This window comes from Rhopalosiphum maidis, chromosome 3, assembly GCF_003676215.2.
Source record: "Rhopalosiphum maidis isolate BTI-1 chromosome 3, ASM367621v3, whole genome shotgun sequence".
In the NCBI taxonomy this organism is placed as follows: domain Eukaryota; kingdom Metazoa; phylum Arthropoda; class Insecta; order Hemiptera; family Aphididae; genus Rhopalosiphum; species Rhopalosiphum maidis.
In genome coordinates, this window is record NC_040879.1 from 19,769,865 (window position 1) to 19,782,635 (window position 12,771).

Here is a 12,771-nt window from a genome sequence, read left to right on the forward strand (position 1 = left end):
TTTTAGCTCTGATTAATATATATAAACATAATGGCTAATGCTAATTCTTTTCCCCACTCTGAACTAGGTATGTCTGTACACGTGAACCGATTATTTTTTAAAAAGAACTCAATATGAAGTCAATAATATAGAGATAATGTAACGTAATTGCTATTTATCTAATACTTTATCTGCAAAATTCAATTAATGGACTCTTGACAATTGGTATTTGATGATGTTGATATACGAAAAAAACGAGTTGTAAACTAAATGTAAATTAAAATCATGTTTTCTGAAAGTTTTATTTTCATTGTTCAAAGCACAAAATCATTTGTAGTATAGTATACGTTATAATTATATATATTTTGTATTCGAAATGATAACGTTGTATTAAAATTATGCGGAATCGTGTAAGTATATCGATGAATAGTGGCTATTAAAATCAACACGATTCCCCAAATTTGTGTATAAATTGTGATTGTTTTTGACAAATACATAACAAGAATACAGGTTTGTCTGATTAGAACAAATTTTAATACATACACATATTTTAATAATCATGAATGAAATTTGAATATATTTTGTCATTCAGTTTTGATGAAAAATTAAAAACGCTTAATCTTATAGTATAAATAATACACATATATGTTGCTGCCATTGAAATAATAAATCATAATATTTATTAATTCAATTACCCATTATTACTTAACAGAAAACTCAATAAAAATATTAAAGAAAAAGTATTGTTCTACAATTTTATTGTAAACATTTAATTATATTATATTAATCTAGTAAGCTAAATATTTTGGAGTTGCCCAATTGCGGCTCAAATTCAGGTAGTCGTATTTTATTCCAAATATAAGTATCCCGATTGCGTCTAAACATATATTGATTCACAAAATAGCTTATAATTAATAAAATAAAGTTAATATTTTAAATTTTTAAATACTGTATTGGAACCATTTGGAGATATTTGTATTTGAGATTTTAATATATGAAATACAATTAATGTGTCAATAAATAAATAGTCAAGCATTAAAATAATAAACTGTTTACAATAAAAAAAAGATAAAATACAATTAATATGTCAATAAATAGTAAAATAATAATAGTGTTAGAGGTAGATTTTTAAAACTCATTATTTTTTAAAAATTAAAATTAGATATTTTCAAGTTGTTTAATTTTGTAATCTAGGTTTGTATAAATTTTTTTTATTAATTTGTTTGGTTGTTTCCCGAAGAGTCCAAAAATTGAAATGTACTTGGTAATTTAATTTAAAATGGAAGCTTTCACACGCATCATTGTCAAATACTGGAACTATAAGTAGCCCATATTTTAGAAGGAAAATCAGAATTATTATCAATATAAGTGTCACTAAATAACCACAAAATGTTCATATTTTAGCAGTTGAAGGTTGTATAGAAGTTAAATCTATGGCAGCACCAAATTACCATGCTGAATATTGGTGATCATGCGAATCATGCATAATCGATAGCTATATTTATTTCAAAATACGTATTTCCTATATGTATGATCCGCAATCGGGAAAGGTGAAAAGGTAAAAAGGTTACTTTGGGCCACAATCGAGCAACGCCCAAATATTTAATAAGCTTTTAGAGTCAGACAAACTATGCTTTTCTGATGTTTCAAATGCATTTTAATAAAAATATATTTCATATAGTCATATCATCTCACTTGTAATTAAAAAAAAAACTAAAATGTAACCATTTATAAGTTTAAATTTCAACTACTGTGTAACAAGATTGTTTACATAAACATAAATATTAAATAATCTATAAACTAATATTATAACAAGTTATGCATTTATGTTCCAACAATGAAATTTTGTTTAATTTCATACATTTCATACGCAGTCTCTTCATGATGGGCAGGATCAAAATCAGCGCCTATATAATCTAATTCTAATTGAAAAGGGCCATCAGCTTTATCTGATACAGTAATACCAAAATGAGTAATTCTATATAATGGCAATGGTGCTTGTTTATCTTGTATCCGTCCTTTGCTGGCGAAAAAGAATTTTGAAAATGGTATCTAAAAAATAAATAAATAAATAATAAATTATTATGCAATCCTGTATTATTATTATTTAATCTATATAGTAGTTGAATACAGAATAGAAAATTTATTTATAGAAAATTATAACGGACAATCCAAAATTTACAAACATAACATTAGTTATATTACATATTATTTAATTTTCATCAATCTGTTCTCAAATCAAAATTAATTAAAAGTATTAATACAAATTGTAGCAATACATGAAATTTAAAATAAAAATCAATAAAACAACTAATTTCAGGTGTTTAAAATTTGTAATATTTTTATAATATAATACATAGATGTTTATCTAAAGTGGAAAACAATATGATTCAACTGAGTAATCAAATAAAAATTTAGTTTAGACGACATAATCAGGGTAAAATTATGGTTGAATCTAGAATTATAATTTCTAATATAACATTTAAGTCAAAATGCTTATTTTTTTATTTCATTTAAATAATATTTCAAAGGAGAGCCGCAGTATATATTTAGTTATATACATAGACAAGTCTATATATTTATTAACTATTTTCAATTTTAATCATTCTATCAAGTTTTAAGAAGGCGTCACACTCACATGAGTTGTCTTTGTCTTATAAGTACGTAATATAGCAAATTTAGACATTTAGCTCCGTCAGTTTAAAAATTAGAGTTAATTGACCTATTATGAAACTTAATGGTAAGAAAATTATCAGTGTTTGTATGTTGCAAAGCTTTAGTAAGTTATGCGTGTATAATATAACGTACATTAAAAATTCTCATAACTCACTTAAAAACTTAATAATCGTAAAATATCAACATACAAACACAGATAATGTTCTTACCATCAAGTTTCAAAATAGGTCAATTTACTCTAATTTTTTAACTAACGGTGCTAAACGTGATCTGCTGAGCACAAATTTGTTATGTTGCGTACTTGTAAGAAGCCAAGAAGGAGACAACACATGCGGATGTTACGGTCTCTTAATAGATCTGTAAAATAAATGCAGTGTTGTATAAAACAATTGTTATCTAATTTTAACCAAAATTACTGGATAAATTATATAATTTATTTAACAAAACCAAATAAAAACTTAATTATGCTTATTAATTTCTACTCTAATTATTATCATATTATTAACCTATGTGTAGATAGTTACTGAACCGAAATTGGACCTTCAAGCTGCAATGTACATATCCAGTAGTGACAATTTACAAAGCCATTAATGAACTAACAGCTCTGTAAATTGAAAAAACGTTCAGGCATCCTTAATAACATAAATTACAGTTCGCAACTAATGAAATATTATTAAAAGCTTAAATTGGCTAGATCCTAAAGTATTATCTTTTATTAGAGAAATTGAACAATTTCCTACAAACCCTTTAAACACAATATACAAATTAACAACTTTAGATCAACAAATTAACTTATAAAAAATGTTTGTAGAATTATTTAATATTACAAGTATAATTAATCCTTAAAAACATTTAAAGCAATTTAGACATTTCTGTTAATAATGGCACTTAAAAATAAAATGCTAGAACAAAGGAACAGATAAGATAGTTTTATTGAAAACTTATTTTCAGAACACATTAACAAATTTTGGTCATTCAGCCTAATCAGAAATAATCAGAATAAGTTAAAACCTTTGCATCAGCAAATTTATAAAATATTATTATATGGTATTATAATGACCTCAGGTACTCGCACTACACTTGTAATGACTTCTCTGCAAACGCTGGTCTGTCGTACGTTGAATTAAGGAGCGTAGGAATGGTGAAATGTAGTGAACAGTGGTAGGTTAATAAGTTTATTGTTTATTTAAGTAGAAAACTATAAGTGTTTGATATACTTTTAATAAAATTTGTGGATAAAGCGAAATAACTCTGCCCAAGAAATTAGTTAAATTAATACTTTGGATTTGGACTCAGATAGCAAGTGGTGATGTTAGAGCGCAGCCCAACAACTCAACTAAGTCCGATAATATGGGATGCAAGACTAATTCTAATTGTACAGCATATCAAGACCTGTATATATATTATATACTAAGTCTTGGCTGGAAGAATGCACGGTAAAAAATAAAGATGGTGGATTAAAGAAGCTGAAAATACATTGGAAATGCTAATAGGAATTCGTTGGTTGTTTTTAATAGTATAACTATTATTGTGCTAGGTATGATATTATATGAATTCATAAAAAAACAAAATGTCATTTAATTCATAAACAACACGCTTATGTCAACTCATAGCGAACTAGTAATAAAATTATAATATCAATATCATAGTAATAGTAAAGCGACTTCGTTGGTTTAATACAATATTATTATTCTCCGAGTTGAATAAAAGTATTTATTCATAAAATACCATTCTTTTCATATCACCATCTTGATATAATAAGAAACTGAATACTGATTATCATTAATAACAAATAAACGACTTTAGTCAATTTACAAACAATAAAATGAATCATAAACTTTAGTCACAATTCAATTGATTTATATTATAGAGACTAAATTAAAAACATGAACTTTAAAATTAACTTGATAAAAATATAGATTACCTATTTGTTAATTGATAATTATTATTATTACTTACTCTTGTGGTTTGCCAATATGGTCCACCTCGAGTGTAAAGCACAAATGTAAATACATCATTCCACATAATATCAAACTGTCCAGACACATGTATGTTTATTAAATAACTTCGTCCATCGCCTCTTAAACGTAAATTAAGATGTGTATAAGGACTCCAGTCCAAAAAACTATCACGTTGAAAAGATTTCTGAAAATGGGTTTAAATATGAACATAACATAATTGTTGATTAATTGAAAAAAAAAATATAGTATAATATATAAAATTTTACCGAAACTCGTTTTGTTATCATATTACAATAACCGGAATTTTGAATCCTTCCATCCTTTGGGACTCTTGAACATAGGTTTCCATGAAAGAGCCCATAACCCTGATGGCTTATTTTTAATTCACAATTACTAAAACCTTCAGCATGATCACTATCACTAGTGACAATCCAGTGATCCAAGGAAGATTCTTCGTAAAATCTCCAAAACACATCCACTTCACCTGAAACATTAAAAATTATATTATATTCTAATATAGTAAAAGGTTGGTTTTTGTGACAAGGACTTATATATATTTTTGGTGTTTTAATTAATATAAGAAACAATTATATCACTGTCAAAATTGACAGTATGGGTACCTGCTCTATAATCAAATATGGGGTCACTGATCAAAACTTCTTTTATTTCTTTTTTCCATAGTTTGATTTCTTTTTTGAGCTGTTTCAGGCCCAGGCGGATTCTCTCGGTGTGCGACTCAGCGATCTCAAACCCTGTGTCGTAGCCGCTCCGCTTATCATTTTCATGGAACTCAAAGGTCGCGCACGACGTATGGACCCTTCGCCGACGTGTCCAATCTGTCATCGCCGAGTGGGCGCCAAACGGATCTTTCCAACGGTTACGGGATAACCCTAAGGTTAATATTTTGACGCGCTGCATCGTAGTCAATAACTGGACATAGAAATCGATTTACGGTGTCCACGGTGCAAAATGCCCGAGTTTCGATTGCCGGGTACACAATAGAACGATAAGCACCCAGTAGGACGAACGTCTCATCAAGTTTTCTAAATTAATTGTAACTTGTAACAAACGAACAAATTATTGGTCTCACATCGTTCGTAATTCTTATCGTTTCCTTACGGCATTCGGCACGACGTACAATTGATAGTGTTATCGGTTCGACTTTTACCGTAATGATCGAATTACAGATTATACTATTAACCATGGTTGATTCTATTCAGTCGTGATAACCCACCAACATACGTTCGCTACTTTGCTCCCCTCACCGACACCAAGTCGTCCATAGTTCGTGATAATTTATAGATTAGCGATCGACGGCCGGTGACACAATATTGTGTTTTCCATTCGTATGCGAACTATAGGCAATTATACAGTTTTTATTTCCTCCCGTTCCGAAGTTAATAATTCATGATTTATGCCTAAACCGGATCCCTGTAAGAAGTTAGCTTGCGCTATTCAAAAATGTCTATCTGGTAAGTACAATGACTGTATTATTGTATAGTATACTAGTACTGCCTATTATAAGGTCATATTTACGACGAGAATCATGACTCGCCCTCGTGAGTTTTTCTCATTCAAATTTTACACTTGAATTAATACATACGCCCTTGCGCTTCTAAATCTGTACAGCGATGGCCCTTTTATACTTATAAAAACGTAAATAGGTTTTTATATGCAAATTAAGGTTTAAAAGAACTTATCTCTAGGGACGGCTGCTGTAGGTCATATGTTTTGCACGGACATAAATTTATTTATTAGCAGAATATAACAGTCTAAATTCTTAATTTCCATTTTTTTTTTTTTTACTTAAATACCTACAAGTATTAATACTTAAAAATATAAACAAAATTAATGTATTTTGTGTTGAATTTATGAAATAATTTCACAATATTTTATAGTATATTATTAAACTATGATTTTATAATTTAAGAATTACATAAAAAACTTAGTGTACATTAATGATGACTAATAAGTTTGGTAAATAAAATTATTTGAATACAACTTCAAAGCGTATAATAAATAATGAAAGACTAATACAATATTTTCATTCTTTCGATTGAAAATGATAATCATTTACTTTACTTATCAAAACATCACAATAAATGCTTAACTGGTGAACACTAAACATTTTAGTTTGGAACCTGCTCACTCTGCCTCTAGACTAAACCCACCACTATTATGTTCTTTATATTAGAAACCAGAAAGGACCATTCGTTGACTTATTCATAATAAACACATAACATCTATAAATATCTAAACATGCTAGTTTAAACTAATATAAGTATGTGGTTGTGGATTTTGAATGAATTAGTTATCTTTATGTTTACATAAAGAAAAATCCATTGACCTAAAACTATTTCATTGTCATTAAAAATAATAATATTATTAAACATTTATAACCATTTGGATATAAAAGATCAGTACAGTGTTCTAAACTAATTTGAATAAATTGACATTTTTAAAATGTTTTGTGTGAAACCCGAGTTAATGTTATATTGAAATATTGAACAAAACTCATTACAATGTTAGGTACTGATAATTTTATCATCTTTGATTTGATTATTTAATTAGTCTTGAATGTAACTAAAGCTTAGTATATCCAACAAAAATTAAAATCACTCGACTATGTACAATTTTTGTTTCTCTTAATGTAAAATAAGTTGATTTTATTTTAATCTTGATTACTTTCTTTAAGTTTTTTTATCATAATTTTTTTTTTTTATTGATCTTGAAATTTTTATAATTTTTGCTTTGACAACTATATGGCCATTAGTATTACAGTAGTGTATATAAATATATATATTTACATTTTAATGATCACTTATTCAAATCAATTATTGATAGAAAATAAAGTAAAAGAATATAATTAGATAGTTTATTACAGTTTTGACGTAGTGTTTAGATATGTATGTATATTATAATTATTAGATGTAATTTATATTATATTTAATACTTTTACTGTTATAAAGAATTCTAGTGTGTTGATTTGTTGTCCGGGTTTGGACATTGAAACTAGACTTATCCTAATATGGTCGCTTATATTGAGTTCTCTTTGTTTTTCATACTATTTTCATTCCTTAACAATATGTTTGAATGTAAGTTTGGAGCCGTATAATTGACATGTTAATCAGTTGTATTTTCCCATCAGATATCCATGTGTCATTCTTGAGTGTCCTATTCTGGTTCGATTCAGTTTTTTTCTTTTGAGATACTGATATTAAGGTTTCTTATTATCATAATTTGTTCAGAATACAAACGTAAAATCTATGTTTATTAATATATTATAATAATATTACTTGAATAATAATAATAAATAATAATAATAATAATAATAATAATAATAATATATAATAATAATTTATTACTAAATAAATAAAAAAAATTATTTACAAATATAATTTTTGGTACAGTTAATTTTTATTAAACTTTTGATAAATATTGATGATACAGAGGTAGTAATTACTAATTAAGCATGTTAAAATATACCTTCAATTAATGTTTTATTAGAAATAATTAATAACATAAAGCAATTTAATTACTATTTTATGTTCGATTTATCTATCATCATAACTCATAAGAATATAACATAATGTAATAATGTGTTATAACTATTTAAAAAAAAATTAATTTAAATAATAATGTTTAATTACATTATTTTTGTTTTAGAGAATGATTTTCAAGAGTCTCGTTGCACAAAACATATAAACAATCTATTAGAGTGTTGTAAAAAATATCACGAATTTTCACTAGTGTGTTCTGGTATGAAACCTAAAGCAATAACTGAAGAAAACCAAAATATTAAGGTAAAAAATACTAAAATAAGTTATTTACTAATTTTTATTTTTATACATTTCTAGATTTTAATCATTAATTTTATTAGAAATTATTATTTTTAAAAGTATATTGAAAATATAATAGTTTATTTAACTTTTTGACGAACATGTTTACATGTTTTTTAAATGTCAGCAAGGAGGATATAATGCATTAATATGTTTTTTACTAACTGTATTTTTTCTTTATTTTATAAGCCAATATAATATTTATTATATACACTTATTTAAGACGTGTTTAAACGTCATCATTGTTTGAAAATATATAAAAAAAATTCCTGCGCCCTTGAGTATTTTTAATTTGCTCCTTGAAGAATTAAAGATGAAGTACATTTTCTTTGCAAAAATTACAATAATTTATTATAATTTTAAAATATTTAAATTATTTTTTTCATCTGTATATAAACAGGAATAATATGTCAGCAGATCGGCCAAATCATCAACAATTTTATCAACAATTTTCTGATAGAAAGAAATTAAAAGATTTACCATTCTACAGACGATACCCTAGAATATTTGCAGTTACTGGAAGTACAATTGGTTTTTTGATCTTATTTAGTAAAGGATTTTATGATATTTTTAAACCAAATACTGCAGAAGATATAAAAAAGAAATTAGTTATTGAAAAAATCAAACAATTAAATCTTCAAAAAGATCTTGAGTAAGTTATGATAACTTATTTGGTAATTATTTTAATAGTTACTTTCCTTTAATAGAAATATATGCTATTATTCTGAATTTAAACTAAGACAAATTAATGATAACTTAATACAAATTATTATTTTTTTTATTACAGATCAAGAGCAGCTAGAACAACAAAGTGATGGATGCAGTTAATAAAGCAAAATCACGCTTTAAAAGATATCCTGAGCTTTTACTAAAATGTCGAGTCGAAGGTTTAGAATATGCTGCGTGTATTATACAAAATGAAAAAGATTTAAAACCTAACTCTTGTAAAACCCAATTTATGAAATTTAGGGAGTGTTTGACTTCAAATGCACTGAAGCATAGTACAAGAATTTAAATTAGTTGTAATTATTAGATAAAATAACATGTATTTCATTTGGCATACAGCGTTAGCTTTCTTTATTAGAATATTTATGATTCTTTTCTCACAATGGTATGACAATGATGATACAGGTGTTCATTATACCGACATTGACTACAAAATATTCACTGATGCAGCTCAGCATATGTGGGAAGGTGACTCTCCATATATGAGACCAACGTACAGATATACTCCATTAATAGCTATGTTACTTATACCAAATATTTTACTACACAATTGTTGGGGAAAGTTATTATTTTCAGCATTCGATTTGGCAATTGCTGTTGTCATACGTAAATTAGTTTCAAAATCCCATCCTGGTCTTAGTAATGTCTGTGCATATTTATGGTTATACAATCCTTTAAGTATTGTGATTTCAACTCGTGGAAATGCCGATTCTATATCTTGTTTTCTTGTCCTTATAACGTTGCTTGCTCATATCAAAAGTTGTTATATATTATCTGCAATTTGTTTTGCAATATCTGTGCATGTACGGATCTATCCCATTATTTATTGTTTAGTATATTATTTGTCCATTGATGGTGAAAAAAATTATACATCATTGTCTAAAATGATTCTTAGTCGACTTTTACCTACTCGCAAAAAAATATTATTTGTTGCCATATTTATTTTATCATTAATTGTATTAACTTTGCCTTGGTATTACTCTTACGGACAACAGTTCTTGGATGAAGCATACTTATACCATAGTCGTCGCTTAGATGTGCGTCATAATTTTTCTGTTTACTTTTATTTTAATTATTTACTATCGAGCTTCGACCAAACTTCAATAATATACAGTATAGTAACAAAACTTCCAACATTAATTCTTTTAGTGTCCACGTCATTCAAATTTTCCTATACCAAAGACTTACCTTTCTGTTTGTTTTGTTTATCTTTTATTATGGTAGCATTTAACACCGTCATGACTTCTCAATATTTTGTTTGGTTTGTGTCATTTTTACCAATATGTTACCCATTTATTAATTTGACATATATTGAAATTATAAATCTGGTTATGATTTGGGTAATACCTCAAATTGGGTGGCTTACTTTTGCCTATTGCCTAGAGTTCTTAGGTATTAATACATTTCAATTAATTTGGGTCGAATCACTTATGTTCTTTTTGTCCAATGTTAAAGTTTTATCAATAATGATTGATTATTATAAATGTAACAAGTTAAAAAAATAAATTGTAAAATAATTATTTTTATTGAATATAAACATATTTTATTACTATTAGTTTGGAATTTTTGAATTAATTTTCCTTATAATTACAAGACTAAAAATGTTTAATAATTTTAATTATTACAAAAATAAATCACTATTTTGAATCAAATAATTATAATTTAATCCATCCCATCATATAATATAATATAGTCTACTGTGCTCTGGAATTATAAAGTAAGATAAAATATAAAATTGAACGATCAATTGAATGCTTTTCAATTGAAAAGTTAAAAATAACTTAAAGGCTAAAAAGTAAACCCTTATAGGGGGACTAAGCCCTCCCCCCTAGTTATGCCGATGAATATAGTTAAAAAAATAAAAACAAATTACTTGTATATTTTTTTTTATTAGGTTTAATCACATCTTTCTATCAAACCTTTGAATAGGTACATAAAAATATTATGAATTTTGATAGATGAATTGATTGAATATAATAAAGTAATAATTTATAATTACAATTCAAAATAATATTTTTAATATTTATTATAAATTTAAAAAAAAAACTAAATTAATTGATTACATTTTATTTTAAAAATATTCAATGACCTCCAATATTATTAACACAGCATTGAAGTTTTGGCCCCAGGCATTCTTTCCACTTCTCAATGTCTCAGCCACTATTGGAAAAAACAGTATTTTTTTTAAAAAATAATACAAAACAAATGTTTTATTCGTTTAAAACATTGTATTTAAATGGTTATCAATGTTTCAAGTGTAATATACTCAAAGTAAATTATAAAGTAACATCATTCTTATATTATCTACACCAAGATTGAATATACTGTGATCTAAAAATAAAATGTATATTTCATAGAAAACATTACAATACAATTTGGTTTTTTTTAAATGTTTTAAACAAATACAAAACTATTTATTTAAGACAATTTGTTTAAAACACACTCCAACTTTGGTCTCGGGTATGATATTTTGTTCAATATTATGACAAATATCATTAGCAGTTCAATAATAATAATAAATATGATGGATAAAAAATATTTTTTAAATAACTTCATAAAAATATTAATTGGTGTTAAGTCAAAGGACCTAGGTGGTTAAGTGTTTAAAGTGCTCAGTATCTTGTATTCTTCCATTTTCACAGTAAGAGCTCATCAAGCTAACTTCTCACAACATTAGAATTATGAGCTGGTGCATCATCTTGCATACAAATTAGGTCTATTCTTCTTTTATAAATTAATTGAAAAGTTATTGGTCAAATACATATTGATTTGAATAAAAAAAATTAAATTATGTTCTCTTCCAAATTCAATTCTGACTTCTAAACATTTAATGAATCAATAGTTTAGACATGCTATTCAATGATTTAAGTAGGTTTTCATTTAACTAATGACAATTCCAGACGCTAGTGTCTAACAATTTGTACAAAAGTAAATGTTACTTGGTAAAAATTCAATTATCTACAAAATATATTACTGGATTTTAGCAGTCTTGTAAAGTACTCGAGTTAGAATGTCCAGATACTTTTTAAGTAGATACTCAAATATATATTTGAAATATTTTTGAAACAAATGCTAATTTTTAAATAATTTTTCTTTTTAGTTCATATATTTCGTAATTCCAATTCAATCACATTAAAAAAAAAATTGAGAAAAAAAGTGATATTTGACTCGGAAAGTATATTTTTTTTATCAAATATTCAAATAAGTACCTACACATTTTAAATACTTTTAAAAAGTATCTTCTACAACACTGGATCCTAACCTATTTTATATAGTGCCTAAACACTTTTCTTTTTCACCTGCATGAAATTATTGGCTTTATTATTTTTTTTTTTTTTTTGTAACATTCTAACACAACGGATAACGATTTTCTTGCTCCAGCCTTGCGCGTTGTGCATACACGCATACTAAAAGTTAATGGTGTTGTATCCGTTTACACTCTCTAATCAGCCTAACTTATTTTAAAGTATCTATTAAAATTAAGAAATTCAATGAAATAACTTAATGCTGTTGCTAAATTATACATGTATATACTATATACACAATACTATTATAATATTAATCTACACAATTTGATGGATTTTCATTAA

The 12,771-nt window shown here is 26.1% G+C and overlaps 3 protein-coding genes across 3 annotated transcripts; 2 read left to right on the forward strand and 1 right to left on the reverse strand.

Annotated features, from left to right (window-relative positions):
• Nucleotides 1–1,141: 1,141 nt before the first annotated feature.
• LOC113556411 (complex I intermediate-associated protein 30, mitochondrial) lies at nt 1,142–5,732 on the reverse strand. The gene is made up of 4 exons (XM_026961335.1): nt 5,237–5,732; nt 4,883–5,100; nt 4,615–4,800; nt 1,142–2,031 (listed from the first exon to the last, which is right to left on the reverse strand). The coding sequence occupies exons 1-4, from the start codon at nt 5,532–5,534 to the stop codon at nt 1,804–1,806; spliced, it is 930 nt and encodes a 309-aa protein (XP_026817136.1). The 5' UTR covers nt 5,535–5,732; the 3' UTR covers nt 1,142–1,803.
• A 160-nt stretch (nt 5,733–5,892) lies between these two features.
• On the forward strand, nt 5,893–9,089 carry LOC113556777 (cx9C motif-containing protein 4). Its single transcript, XM_026961922.1, has 3 exons — nt 5,893–6,088; nt 8,283–8,419; nt 8,856–9,089. The coding sequence occupies exons 1-3, from the start codon at nt 6,031–6,033 to the stop codon at nt 8,859–8,861; spliced, it is 201 nt and encodes a 66-aa protein (XP_026817723.1). The 5' UTR covers nt 5,893–6,030; the 3' UTR covers nt 8,862–9,089.
• A 275-nt stretch (nt 9,090–9,364) lies between these two features.
• LOC113556776 (GPI mannosyltransferase 1) lies at nt 9,365–10,733 on the forward strand. Its single transcript, XM_026961921.1, has one exon. It carries the CDS (start codon nt 9,499–9,501, stop codon nt 10,684–10,686), a length of 1,188 nt encoding a protein of 395 aa, XP_026817722.1. The 5' UTR covers nt 9,365–9,498; the 3' UTR covers nt 10,687–10,733.
• The last annotated feature ends 2,038 nt before the right edge of the window (nt 10,734–12,771 follow it).